General features: G+C 47.2%; 1 protein-coding gene across 1 annotated transcript in view; it reads right to left on the bottom strand.

Moving 5' to 3' along the window:
* Positions 1–10,547: 10,547 nt before the first annotated feature.
* The window catches only part of LOC139423694 (lipopolysaccharide-induced tumor necrosis factor-alpha factor homolog), a 4,782-nt gene continuing 2,351 nt past the window's right edge, over positions 10,548–12,978 (bottom strand). Inside the window, exon 4 of the mRNA XM_071175305.1 lies at positions 10,548–10,933. Within this exon, the coding sequence (XP_071031406.1) occupies positions 10,828–10,933 (106 nt within the window). The 3' untranslated portion in view covers positions 10,548–10,827. The remainder of the gene's footprint in view (positions 10,934–12,978) is intronic.

Genomic DNA, 12,978 nt, shown 5'->3' with positions numbered 1-12,978 from the left:
GAGAGAGAGATAAGGGGAGCAGAGAGAGAGAGAGAGAGAGAGAGGGGGGAGCAGAGAGAGAGAGGTGAGTAAGGGAGAAAGAGAGGGATAGCAGAGAGAGAGTGAGATAAGGGGAGCAGAGAGAGAGATTGAGGGGGAGCAGAGAGAGAGAGAGATAGGGGGAGCAGAGAGAGAGAGAGGGGGAGGGAGCAGAGAGAGAGAGAGATAGGGGAGCAGAGGGGAGAGAGGAGAGAGGGGGAGGGAGCAGAGAGAGAGAGAGAGATAGGGGGAGCAGAGAGAGAGAGAGGGGGAGGGAGCAGAGAGAGAGAGAGATAGGGGGAGCAGAGGGGAGAGAGGAGGGGGAGAGGTGAGGGAGTGAGAAAGAGAGGGGAAGAGGGAGGGAGAGGGGGGGCAACCAGTGAAGAACAAACACCATTGTAAATACAAACTATGTTTATTTATTTTCCCTTTTGTACTTTAACCATTTGCACATGTATTTCTCTTTTGTTAATTATCTACTTCACTTGCATTGGCAATGTTAACATATGTTTCCATGCCAATAAAGCCCTTTGTATTGAATTAAATTGAGAGAGAGTGGTAGGGGAAAAAGAGAAGACAGGTGGGAGAGAGATAAAGGGAGCAGAGAGATAGGGAGATAGCGAACACAGTGTCAGAATCTCAATGGGGTCCTCTCTACTCTCTCTGCTCTCTCTCTCCTCATTCTCCTCCAATGGGTTTTGAGAAGGAGGCGAGGAGAGAGGACATGAGGAGCATGCAATTGAGATTCTCCCAGTGAGCGTCATTTATGACGGCACCATTACTAATAAACCTTCAGCAAACATCACATGATGTACCCAGCCCATGATCAGAACCATATAAGTGCTCTCCGTCCTTAAAGGGGACATATAGTTAAGATATATATCTCCGTCCTTAAAGGGGACATATAGTTAACATATATATCGCCGTCCTTAAAGGGGACATATAGTTAACATATATATCTCCGTCCTTAAAGGGGACATATAGTTAACATATATATCTCCGTCCTTAAAGGGGACATATAGTTAACATATATATCTCCGTCCTTAAAGGGGACATATAGTTAACATATATATCTCCGTCCTTAAAGGGGACATATAGTTAACATATATATCTCCGTCCTTAAAGGGGACATATAGTTAACATATATATCTCCGTCCTTAAAGGGGACATATAGTTAACATATATATCTCCGTCCTTAAAGGGGACATATAGTTAACATATATATCTCCGTCCTTAAAGGGGACATATAGTTAACATATATATCTCCGTCCTTAAAGGGGACATATAGTTAACATATATATCTCCGTCCTTAAAGGGGACATATAGTTAACATATATATCTCCGTCCTTAAAGGGGACATATAGTTAACATATATATCTCCGTCCTTAAAGGGGACATATAGTTAACATATATATCTCCGTCCTTAAAGGGGACATATAGTGAACATATATATCTCCGTCCTTAAAGGGGACATATAGTTAACATATATATCTCCGTCCTTAAAGGGGACATATAGTTAACATATATATCTCCGTCCTTAAAGGGGACATATAGTTAACATATATATCTCCGTCCTTAAAGGGGACATATAGTTAACATATATATCTCCGTCCTTAAAGGGGACATCGCCAGAACGTAACACTTCTCTTGCAGAAAAAAAACATAAACTTGGTCCATGTTCAAAATCAATTCATTTGCAATGTACTATTAAATTAGTAGAAGTTAGTTAGAAAACCTTTAAGCGTCACTCCACAATGACACATCAGCTGACAAAACTAAATACAGTTTCTAATGCCATATTATGGACCAATCAGATGGAGTTTTGAGAAACCGTAGTCAGTCATAGGCAACCACAGTGCAGCATGTCATCTGGAATCAGCTATAATACATCACATGATCTAAACATAATTAATCTACGTGGTCTCCATGAGGAAACAGGTCTTCTGATCCCAATGGGACTTCCTGGTTCAATTAAGGTTCAATAAATAAATATAAATTCCAACTTCATGATTCATACTAACCTTGTACTATAAAACAATCTGTTTAATCTTTACTAACAGTGACCAGGTCAGTCTTGAGAACATATTTTATAACAATCTGAACGTAATAAGGAAATGCAAAGGCTATATAACTCCTCTCTATCTATGGGTGTGTCCTAAATGGTCCCCTATTCCCTAGGTTCTGTTACATACAGTCGTGGCCAAAAGTTTTGAGAATGACACAAATATTACATTTCACAAAGTCTTCTGCCTCAGTTTGTATGAAGGCAACTTGCATATACTCCAGAATGTTATGAAGAGTGATCAGATGAATTGCAATTAATTGCAAAGTCCCTATTTGCCATGAAAATGAACTGAATCGCCAAAAAACATTTCCACTGCATTTCAGCCCTGCCACAAAAGGGCCAGCTGACATCATGTCAGTGATTCTCTCGTCAACACAGGTGTGAGTGTTGACGAGGACAAGGCTGGAGATCACTCTGTCATGCTGATTGAGTTCGAATAACAGACTGGAAGCTTCAAAATGAGGGTGGTGCTTGGAATCATTGTTCTTCCTCTGTCAAACATGGTTACCTGCAAGGAAACATGTGCCGTCATCATTGCTTTGCACAAAAAGGGCTTCACAGGCAAGGATGTTGCTGCCAGTAAGATTGCACCTAAATCAACCATTTATCGGATCATCAAGAACTTCAAGGAGAGCGGTTCAATTGTTGTGAAGAAGGCTTCAGGGCACCCAAGAAAGTCCAGCAAGTGCCAGGACCGTCTCCTAAAGTTGATTCAGCTGCGGGATCGGGGCACCACCAGTACAGAGCTTGCTCAGGAATGGCAGCAGGCAGGTGTGAGTGCATCTGCACGTACAGTGAGGCGAAGACTTTTGGAGGATGGCCTGGTGTCAAGAAGGGCAGCAAAGAAGCCACTTCTCTCCAGAAAAAACATCAGGGACAGACTGATATTCTGCAAAAGGTACAGGGCTTGGACTGCTGAGGACTGGGGTAAAGTCATTTTCTCTGATGAATCCCCTTTCCGATTGTTTGGGGCATCCTGAAAAAAGCTTGTCTGGAGAAGACAAGGTGAGCGCTACCATCAGTCCTGTGTCATGCCAACAGTAAAGCATCCTGAGACCATTCATGTGTGGGGTTGCTTCTCAGCCAAGGGAGTGGGCTCACTCACAATTTTGCCTAAGAATACAGCCATGAATAAAGAATGGTACCAACACATCCTCCGAGAGCAACTTCTCCCAACCATCCAGGAACAGTTTGGTGATGAACAATGCCTTTTCCAGCATGATGGAGCACCTTGCCATAAGGCAAAAGTGATAACTAAGTGGCTTGGGGAACAAAACATCAATATTTTGGGTCCATGGCCAGGAAACTCCCCAGGCCTTAATCCCATTTGAGAACTTGTGGTCAATCCTCATGAGGTGGGTGGACACACAAAAACCCACAAATTCTGACAAACTCCAAGCATTGATTATGCAAGAATGGGCTGACATCAGTCAGGATGTGGCCCAGAAGTTAATTGACAGCATGCCAGGGCGGATTGCAGAGGTCTTGAAAAAGAAGGGTCAACACTGCAAATATTGACTCTTTGCATCAACGTCATGTAATTGTCAATAAAAGCCTTTGACACGTATGAAATGCTTGTAATTATACTTCAGTATTCCATAGTAACATCTGACAAAAATATCTAAAGACACTGAAGCAGCAAACTTTGTGGAAATTAATATTTGTGTCATTCTCAAAACGTTTGGCCACGATTGTACACCGGATAGTAATGTGTTGTTTTACAGGGTCAGCCATGGTAGTACGGCACCTCACAGTAGGAGTATCAGTAGGAGCATCAGTTTTACCTTTCAGAAAATCGGATTACATGGGCAGAAGGAACCTGGGCCCATATCCACAAAGCTTCTCACAGTAGGAGTCCTGTTCTGGGATCTGTCCATGCAGTCCTATTCATTGCATGGACAGAGTGGCACAGAGGTCTAAGGCACTCAATCATAGTGCTAGAGGCATCACTACAGACCCTGGTTTGATCCTGGGCTGTATCACATCCGGCCGTGATCGGGAGTCCCATAGGGCGACGCACAATTGGCCCAGCATTGTCTGGGTTTGCCCATGGTATGCCACCATTGTAAATAAGAATTTGTTCTTAACTGACCTGCCTACCGTTCTCTTTTCTTTCAGACAAACACAAATGCAGAACACACACACACACACACAAGCTAAAAAAAACTTACCCAGCTCAGAACACCCTATCCCAGCCCACCTTAGAACACCCTATACCAGCCCACCTTAACCAGCTCAGAACACCCTATCCCAGCCCACCTTACCCAGCTCAGAACACCCTATCCCAGCCCACCTTAGAACACCCTATACCAGCCCACCTTAACCAGCTCAGAACACCCTATCCCAGCCCACCTTACCCAGCTCAGAACACCCTATCCCAGCCCACCTTACCCAGCTCAGAACACCCTATCCCAGCCCACTTTACCCCAACTCAGAACACCCTATCCCAGCCCACCTTATCCCAGCTCAGAACACTCTATCCCAGCCCAGAACACCCTATCCCAGCCCACCTTACCCAGCTCAGAACACCCTTTCCCAGCCACGAGCAGAACAACAGTCCCTTACCTGTCTGGAGCCCTGTAGGAGACGAGGTACTGTGGAGCTACAGATGAGAACTGCAACTCCCTGAAGAGACAACGAAACTGAAGCACCGAGAGAGACAGAGAGAGAGAGAGAGACGAGAGAGAGAGAGAGAGAGACAGACAGACAGACAGATAGAGACAGAGAGAGAGAGAGAGAGACAGAGAGAGAGAGAGAGAGTGATTTTTGAATTTTTGTGAGTGTAATATTTACTGTTAATTTTTATTGTTTACTTCACTTTTGTTTATGATCTACTTTACTTTCTTTGGCAATGTTAACATGTGTTTCCCATGCCAATAAAGCCCCTTGAATTGAATGGAATTCATAGAGGGGGCGGGCTAAGCTGTTAGGGAGGAGTCAGGCAGATAAGGTAATAACTTCATCTGAAGTGACTGAATAGTGATGATGAGCAACACAAGCCTTTCCCGCCCCCGTCCCACCCCCCCCGTTCCGCCCCTGTCCCGCCCCCGCCCCGCCCCAGTCCCGCCCCCCGTTCCGCCCCTGTCCAGCCCTCCCTAGAAGCCTCCTCTCAACAGCTGAAGGTCCCAATCACGTTCTGTGTCTATTTACCTCTACTTTACACACGCATTGTTGTGGTCACCCTCCCTTCACCTTTCTCACTGTCAATCATTAGTGATAATTCTTCAAGTTTTACCAGTGAAATGTCAACAAGATCTCACAGTTTTACCAATTGGACTTCAGACTCTGACGTTTATCCACGTTTATCCAGACGTCACATTTCTAAGTTGCTCCAAACGAGCCACGGCCTGTTACACCCCGCTACCATCTAGAAGACGGAGACGGGACAGGTGCAGCGAAGCTGGGACTGAGAGACTTTATAAACAGCTTCTATCTCAAGGCCATCAGACTGTTAAACAGTCCCCACTGCGCCCAGTTACCTGCCCTGCCCTGAACCTTAGACTGCTGGCCGATGTTTACATTTTACATGTTTACATACTGTTTTACACACACTGAGTGTTCAAAACATTAAGAACACCTTCTCTTTCCATGACATAGACTGACCAGGTGAATCCAGGTGAAAGCTAGGATCCCTTATTGATGTCAGTGTGAAAGAAGGTGTTGCATTCTGGGTTCGACTTGGAACATTGGAACATTAGTTACAAAAGAGACACGATGGGTGGAGCCATAATGAAGCTTGGGAGGGGCTGAGTGCAGGGAACATGATGGGTGGAGCCATAACGAAGCTTGGGAGGGGCTGAGTGCAGGGAACATGATGGGTGGAGCCATCATGAAGCTTGGGAGGGGCTGAGTGCAGGGAACACGATGGGTGGAGCCATAACGAAGCTTGGGAGGGGCTGAGTGCAGGGAACACGATGGGTGGAGCCATCATGAAGCTAGGGAGGGGCTGAGTGCAGGGAACACGATGGGTGGAGCCATCATGAAGCTAGGGAGGGGCTGAGTGCAGGGAACACGATGGGTGGAGCCATCATGAAGCTAGGGAGGGGCTGAGTGCAGGGAACACGATGGGTGGAGCCATAACGAAGCTTGGGAGGGGCTGAGTGCAGGGAACACGATGGGTGGAGCCATCATGAAGCTTGGGAGGGGCTGAGTGCAGGGAACACGATGGGTGGAGCCATAACGAAGCTTGGGAGGGGCTGAGTGCAGGGAACACGATGGGTGGAGCCATAACGAAGCTTGGGAGGGGCTGAGTGCAGGGAACACGATGGGTGGAGCCATAACGAAGCTAGGGAGGGGCTGAGTGCAGGGAACACGATGGGTGGAGCCATAACGAAGCTTGGGAGGGGCTGAGTGCAGGGAACACGATGGGTGGAGCCATAACGAAGCTAGGGAGGGGCTGAGTGCAGGGAACACGATGGGTGGAGCCATAAGGAAGCTTGGGAGGGGCTGAGTGCAGGGAACACGATGGGTGGAGCCATGATGAAGCTTGGGAGGGGCTGAGTGCAGGGAACACGATGGGTGGAGCCATAAGGAAGCTTGGGAGGGGCTGAATGCAGGGAACACGATGGGTGGAGCCATAATGAAGCTTGGGAGGGGCTGAGTGCAGGGAACACGATGGGTGGAGCCATAATGAAGCTTGGGAGGGGCTGAGTGCAGGGAACACGATGGGTGGAGCCATCATGAAGCTTGGGAGGGGCTGAGTGCAGGGAACACGATGGGTGGAGCCATAATGAAGCTTGGGAGGGGCTGAGAGCAGGGAACACGATGGGTGGAGTCATAATGAAGCTTGGGAGGGGCTGAGTGCAGGGAACACGATGGGTGGAGCCATAAGGAAGATTGGGAGGGGCTGAGTGCAGGGAACACGATGGCATGTGGCAGTCCTGATAAGGGGAGGAACCGTTGAAGGCCCAGATCCCTCAACTCCCTGAGTAGAAATAACGATGCCCTGTGTAGTGATGAGGAGGAGACTCCACCCAAAGGGGGGTATGAATACTGCCACAGGGGAAGCCATGTCTTTGTCTGAATGCAGCTGTATCGACCCTCTGGGTAATAAACTTGGTTACGCTTTCGTAAATGTCTGTTGAGCTGTTATACTCTGAGAATTAGAACCTAACAAAGTGGAGGAGACAGGTTTAAAAATATATATTTTTAACCTTGAGACAATTGAGACATGGATTGTGTGTGTAAGACATTCAGAGGGTGGATGGGTGAGACAAAACATTGAAGTGCCTTTGAGCAGGGTATGGTTGTGGGTATGGTAGTGGGTATGGTAGTGGGTATGGTAGTGGGTATGGTAGTGGGTATGGTAGGGGTATGGTAGGGGGTATGGTAGTAGGTATGGTAGTGGGTATGGTAGTGGGTATGGTAGGGGTGTGGTAGTGGGTATGGTAGTGGGTATGGTAGGGGTATGGTAGTGGGTATGGTAGTGGGTATGGTAGTGGGTATGGTAGGGGTATGGTAGGGGTGTGGTAGGGGGTATGGTAGTGGGTATGGTAGTGGGTATGGTAGTAGGTATGGTAGTGGGTATGGTAGTGGGTATGGTAGTGGGTATGGTAGTGGGTATGGTAGTAGGTATGGTAGTGGGTATGGTAGGGGTATGGTAGTAGGTATGGTAGTGGGTATGGTAGTGGGTATGGTAGTGGGTATGGTAGTAGGTATGGTAGTGGGTATGGTAGTGGGTATGGTAGTGGGTATGGTAGTGGGTATGGTAGTGGGTATGGTAGTGGGTATGGTAGTAGGTATGGTAGTAGGTATGGTAGTGGGTATGGTAGTGGGTATGGTAGGGGTATGGTAGGGGGTATGGTAGTAGGTATGGTAGTGGGTATGGTAGTGGGTATGGTAGGGGTGTGGTAGTGGGTTTGGTAGTAGGTGTGGTAGTAGGTATGGTAGTGGGTATGGTAGTGGGTATGGTAGTAGGTATGGTAGTGGGTATGGTAGTGGGTATGGTAGTGGGTATGGTAGTGGGTATGGTACACTACCATGGGTCTAGGGTGTCAGTACATGGTACACAAGACATATAGGTATTACTGTACTGTTGGAGCTAGAAACACAAGCATTAGGTATTACTGTGCTGTTGGAGCTAGACACACAAGCATGAGGTATTACTGTACTGTTGGAGCTAGACACACAAGCATTAGGTATTACTGTACTGTTGGAGCTAGACACACAAGCATTAGGTATTACTGCACTGTTGGAGCTAGACACACAAGCATTAGGTATTACTGTACTGTTGGAGCTAGACACACAAGCATTAGGTATTACTGCACTGTTGGAGCTAGACACACAAGCATTAGGTATTACTGTACTGTTGGAGCTAGACACACAAGCATTAGGTATTACTGTACTGTTGGAGCTAGACATACAAGCATTAGGTATTACTGTACTGTTGGAGCTAGACATACAAGCATTAGGTATTACTGTACTGTTGGAGCTAGAAACACAAGCATTAGGTATTACTGTGCTGTTGGAGCTAGACACACAAGCATTAGGTATTACTGTGCTGTTGGAGCTAGACACAAGCATTAGGTATTACTGTACTGTTGGAGCTAGACACACAAGCATTAGGTATTACTGTATTGTTGGAGCTAGAAACACAAGCATTAGGTATTACTGTACTGTTGGAGCTAGACATACAAGCATTAGGTATTACTGTACTGTTGGAGCTAGACACACAAGCATTAGGTATTACTATACTGTTGGAGCTAGAAACACAAGCATTAGGTATTACTATACTGTTGGAGCTAGACACACAAGCATTTCGCTGCACCTCCACCTTTGACTGTGAGACAACGCCCAGTATGCCAGGGAACAGGAACTTGACCTCAGACCTGAAGACTCCCTTGGTTCCAATCAACAGACCAGAGACCTCTGACTTACTAAGCTTTAGTGACTAAAGGGTTAAAGTGCAGACTGATTAGTGAAGAGGGGTGGTGTGTCTGTGTGTGTGTGTGTGTGTGGTGTGTGTGTGTGTGAGTGTGTCTGTGAGTGTGTCTGTGTGTGTGTGTGTGTGTGTGTGTGTGCTACTGGAGATGATGACAGGAACCTTCAATGTTTAGCCTCTATTACTGGCATTGTGTGTGTTTATGAAATAATATAATATTTCATATCCTCTCAAAAGTCAAAGGTATTATTGAGATGATTAAAATCCTTGTTATTCATCAATCAAAAAAGCAAACAACCAATCAATAAACTTGACCGTTATTTATTACAATACTTTCTGTTTAAATCCATTTAATTAAAAAACGTCATTACAATCAGTAGCACAGCCACAAAGTCATCAAATATAACCACACTGCTAACCCTAATTAATGCCTCACCTTAAGCACATTTTTGGTTTCATTCATTTTTACGAATACCCTGTCACACATTCCCATTGACAGTAGAGGAAGCTGTCCTGCTGTAGTCATTTCAGAGAGACAGAGAGAAAGCTGTCCTGCTGTGGTCATTTCAGAGAGACAGTAGAGGAAGCTGTCCTGCTGCAGCCATTTCAGAGAGACAGTAGAGGAAGCTGTCCTGCTGTGGTCATTTCAGAGAGACAGAGAGAAAGCTGTCCTGCTGTGGTCATTTCAGAGAGACAGTAGAGGAAGCTGTCCTGCTGCAGTCATTTCAGAGAGACAGTAGAGGAAGCTGTCCTGCTGTAGTCATTTCAGAGAGACAGTAGAGGAAGCTGTCCTGCTGCGGTCATTTCAGAGAGACAGTAGAGGAAGCTGTCCTGCTGCGGTCATTTCAGAGAGACAGTAGAGGAAGCTGTCCTGCTGCAGCCATTTCAGAGAGACAGTAGAGGAAGCTGTCCTGCTGCAGCCATTTCAGAGAGACAGTAGAGGAAGCTGCCCTGCTGCAGCCATTTGAGAGAGACAGTAGAGGAAGCTGTCCTGCTGCAGCCATTTCAGAGAGACAGTAGAGGAAGCTGCCCTGCTGCAGCCATTTCAGAGAGACAGTAGAGGAAGCTGTCCTGCTGCAGCCATTTCAGAGAGACAGTAGAGGAAGCTGTCCTGCTGCAGCCATTTCAGAGAGACAGTAGAGGAAGCTGCCCTGCTGCAGCCATTTCAGAGAGACAGTAGAGGAAGCTGTCCTGCTGCAGCCATTTCAGAGAGACAGTAGAGGAAGCTGTCCTGCTGCAGCCATTTCAGAGAGACAGTAGAGGAAGCTGTCCTGCTGCAGCCATTTCAGAGAGACAGTAGAGGAAGCTGTCCTGCTGCAGCCATTTCAGAGAGACAGTAGAGGAAGCTGTCCTGCTGCAGCCATTTCAGAGAGACAGTAGAGGAAGCTGCCCTGCTGCAGTCATTTCAGAGAGACAGTAGAGTAAGCTGTCCTGCTGTGGTCATTTCAGAGAGACAGTAGAGGAAGCTGTCATGCTGTAGTCATTTCAGAGAGACAGTAGAGGAAGCTGCCCTGCTGTAGTCATTTCAGAGAGACAGTAGAGGAAGCTGCCCTGCTGTGGTCATTTCAGAGAGACAGTAGAGGAAGCTGCCCTGCTGTGGTCATTTCAGAGAGACAGTAGAGGAAGCTGTCCTGCTGTGGTCATTTCAGAGAGACAGTAGAGGAAGCTGCCCTGCTGTGGTCATTTCAGAGAGACAGTAGAGGAAGCTGTCCTGCTGTAGTCATTTCAGAGAGACAGTAGACTATTGTCTTTCTGATGTGGATTACGCACTGAACTGTCAGTAGGCTGTGGCTAGGTCTGTTCATATATACAGTAGGTTTGCAGATATGGATCACTTTGTGGCAGGTGTCTCATCTTGGTCTGTTCACATGAGTTTGTGGATGTGGATCACTCTCTTGCAGTTGGGGCAGCGGTGTTCTACGTCCTGACAGGAGTCAACACAGAACGGAATCAAACAGCATGGCCAGCACCTAGAGAGAGAGAGTGATGGGGGAGAGAGACAGAGAGAGAGAGAGAGCCGGAGAGAGAGAGCCAGAGAGAGAGATGGGGGGAAAGAGAGAGAGAGAGAGAGAGAGAGAGAGATGGGGGAGAGAGAGAGAGACAGAGAGAGAGAGAGAGAGAGGGGGGGGGGGGGAGAGGCAATCAAACAAGCTAAGCGTCAGTATAGAGACAAAGTAGAGTTGCAATTCAACGTCTCAGACACGAGACGTATGTGGCAACACACAGTCAATCACGGACTACAAAAGAAAACCAGCCCTGTCGCGGACACCGATGTCTTGCTCCCAGACAAACTAAACAACTTCTTTGCTCGCTTTGAGGACAATACAGTGCCACTGACACGGCCCGCTACCAAAACCTGTGGACCCTCCTTCACCGCAGCCAACATGAGTAAAACATTTAAACGTGTTAACCCTCGCAAGACTGCCGGCCCAGACGGCATCCCTAGCCGCGTCCTCAGAGCATGCGCAGAACAGCTCGCTGGTGTGTTTTCGGACATATTCAATCAATCCTTCCTTATCCCAGTCTGCTGTTCCCACATGCTTCAAGAGGGCCACCATTGTTCCTATTCCCAAGAAAGCTAAGGTAACTGAGCTAAATGACTATCGCCCTGTAGCACTCACTTCCGTTATGATGAAGTGCTTTGAGAGACTAGTCAAGGATCATATCACCTCCACCCTACCTGACACCCTAGACCCACTTACTGCCTCAATAGGTCCACAGACGACGCAATCGCAACCACACTGCACACTGCCCTAACCCATCTGGACAAGAGGAATGCCTATGTAAGAATGCTGTTCATCAATCACAGCTCAGCATTTAACACCATAGTACCCTCCAAACTCGTCATTAAGCTCGAGACCCTGAGTCTCAACCACGCCCTGTGCAACTGGGTCCTGGACTTTTCTGACGGGTTGCCCCCAGGTGGTGAGGGTAGGAAACATCTCCACCCCGCTGATCCTCAACACTGGGGCCCCACAAGGGTGTGTTCTCAGTCCTCTCATGTACTCCCTGTTCACCCATGACTGCGTGGCCATTCATGCCTCATGCCTCCAACTCAATCATTTAGTTTGCAGACGACACTACAGAGGTAGGCTTGATTACCAACAACGACGAGGCGGCCTACAGGGAGGAGGTGAGGGTCCTCGGAGTGTGGTGTCAGGAAAATAACCTCACACTCAACGTCAACAAAACAAAGGAGATGATCGTGGACTTCAGGAAACATCAGAAGGAGCACCCCCCTTTCCACATTGAAGGGACAGTAGTGGAGAAGGTGGAAAGTTTCAAGTTCCTCGGCGTACACAAACTGAAATGGTCCACCCACACAGACAGCGTGGTGAAGAAGGTACAACAGCGCCTCTTCAAACTCAGAAGGCTGAAGAAATGTGGCTTATTACCAGAAACACTCAAACTTTTACAGATGCACAATCGAGAGCATCCTGTCGGGCTGTATCACCTCCTGGTACGGCAACTGCTCCGCCCACAACCGTAAGGCTCTCCAGAGGGTAGTGAGGTCTGCACACCGGGGGCAAACTACCTGGACACCTACACCACCCGATGTCACAGGAAGGCCAAAAAGATCATCAAGGACAACAACCACCCGAGCCACTGCCTGTTCACCCTGCTATCATCCAGAAGCGAGGTCAGTACAGGTGCCTCAAAGCAGGGACCGAGAGACTGAAAAACAGCTTCTATCTCAAGAGATAGAGATCCTTTATTCTCTATTTTGGTTAGGTCAGGGTGTGACTAGGGTGGGCGTTCTAGTTTCTTTATTTCTAGGTTCTATGGTTCCCAATCAGCGTTTTGTTCTTTATTGTTTTTTGCCGGGTCACATAATAAAGATGATGAACCCAAACCACAATGCATTTTGGTCCGATTCTTACAACAACATTCGTGACACCATCTCTCATCCATATATTTATATGTACATATTCTTATTCATTCCTTTACACTTGTGTGTATAAGGTAGTTGTTATGATATTACTGCACTGTCGGAACTAGAAGCACAAGCATTTCG

Source organism: Oncorhynchus clarkii, chromosome 13, assembly GCF_045791955.1.
Source record: "Oncorhynchus clarkii lewisi isolate Uvic-CL-2024 chromosome 13, UVic_Ocla_1.0, whole genome shotgun sequence".
Lineage (NCBI taxonomy): Eukaryota > Metazoa > Chordata > Actinopteri > Salmoniformes > Salmonidae > Oncorhynchus > Oncorhynchus clarkii.
Note: the sequence above shows the minus strand (reverse complement) of the source record. Positions and strands in the feature narration are given on the sequence as shown.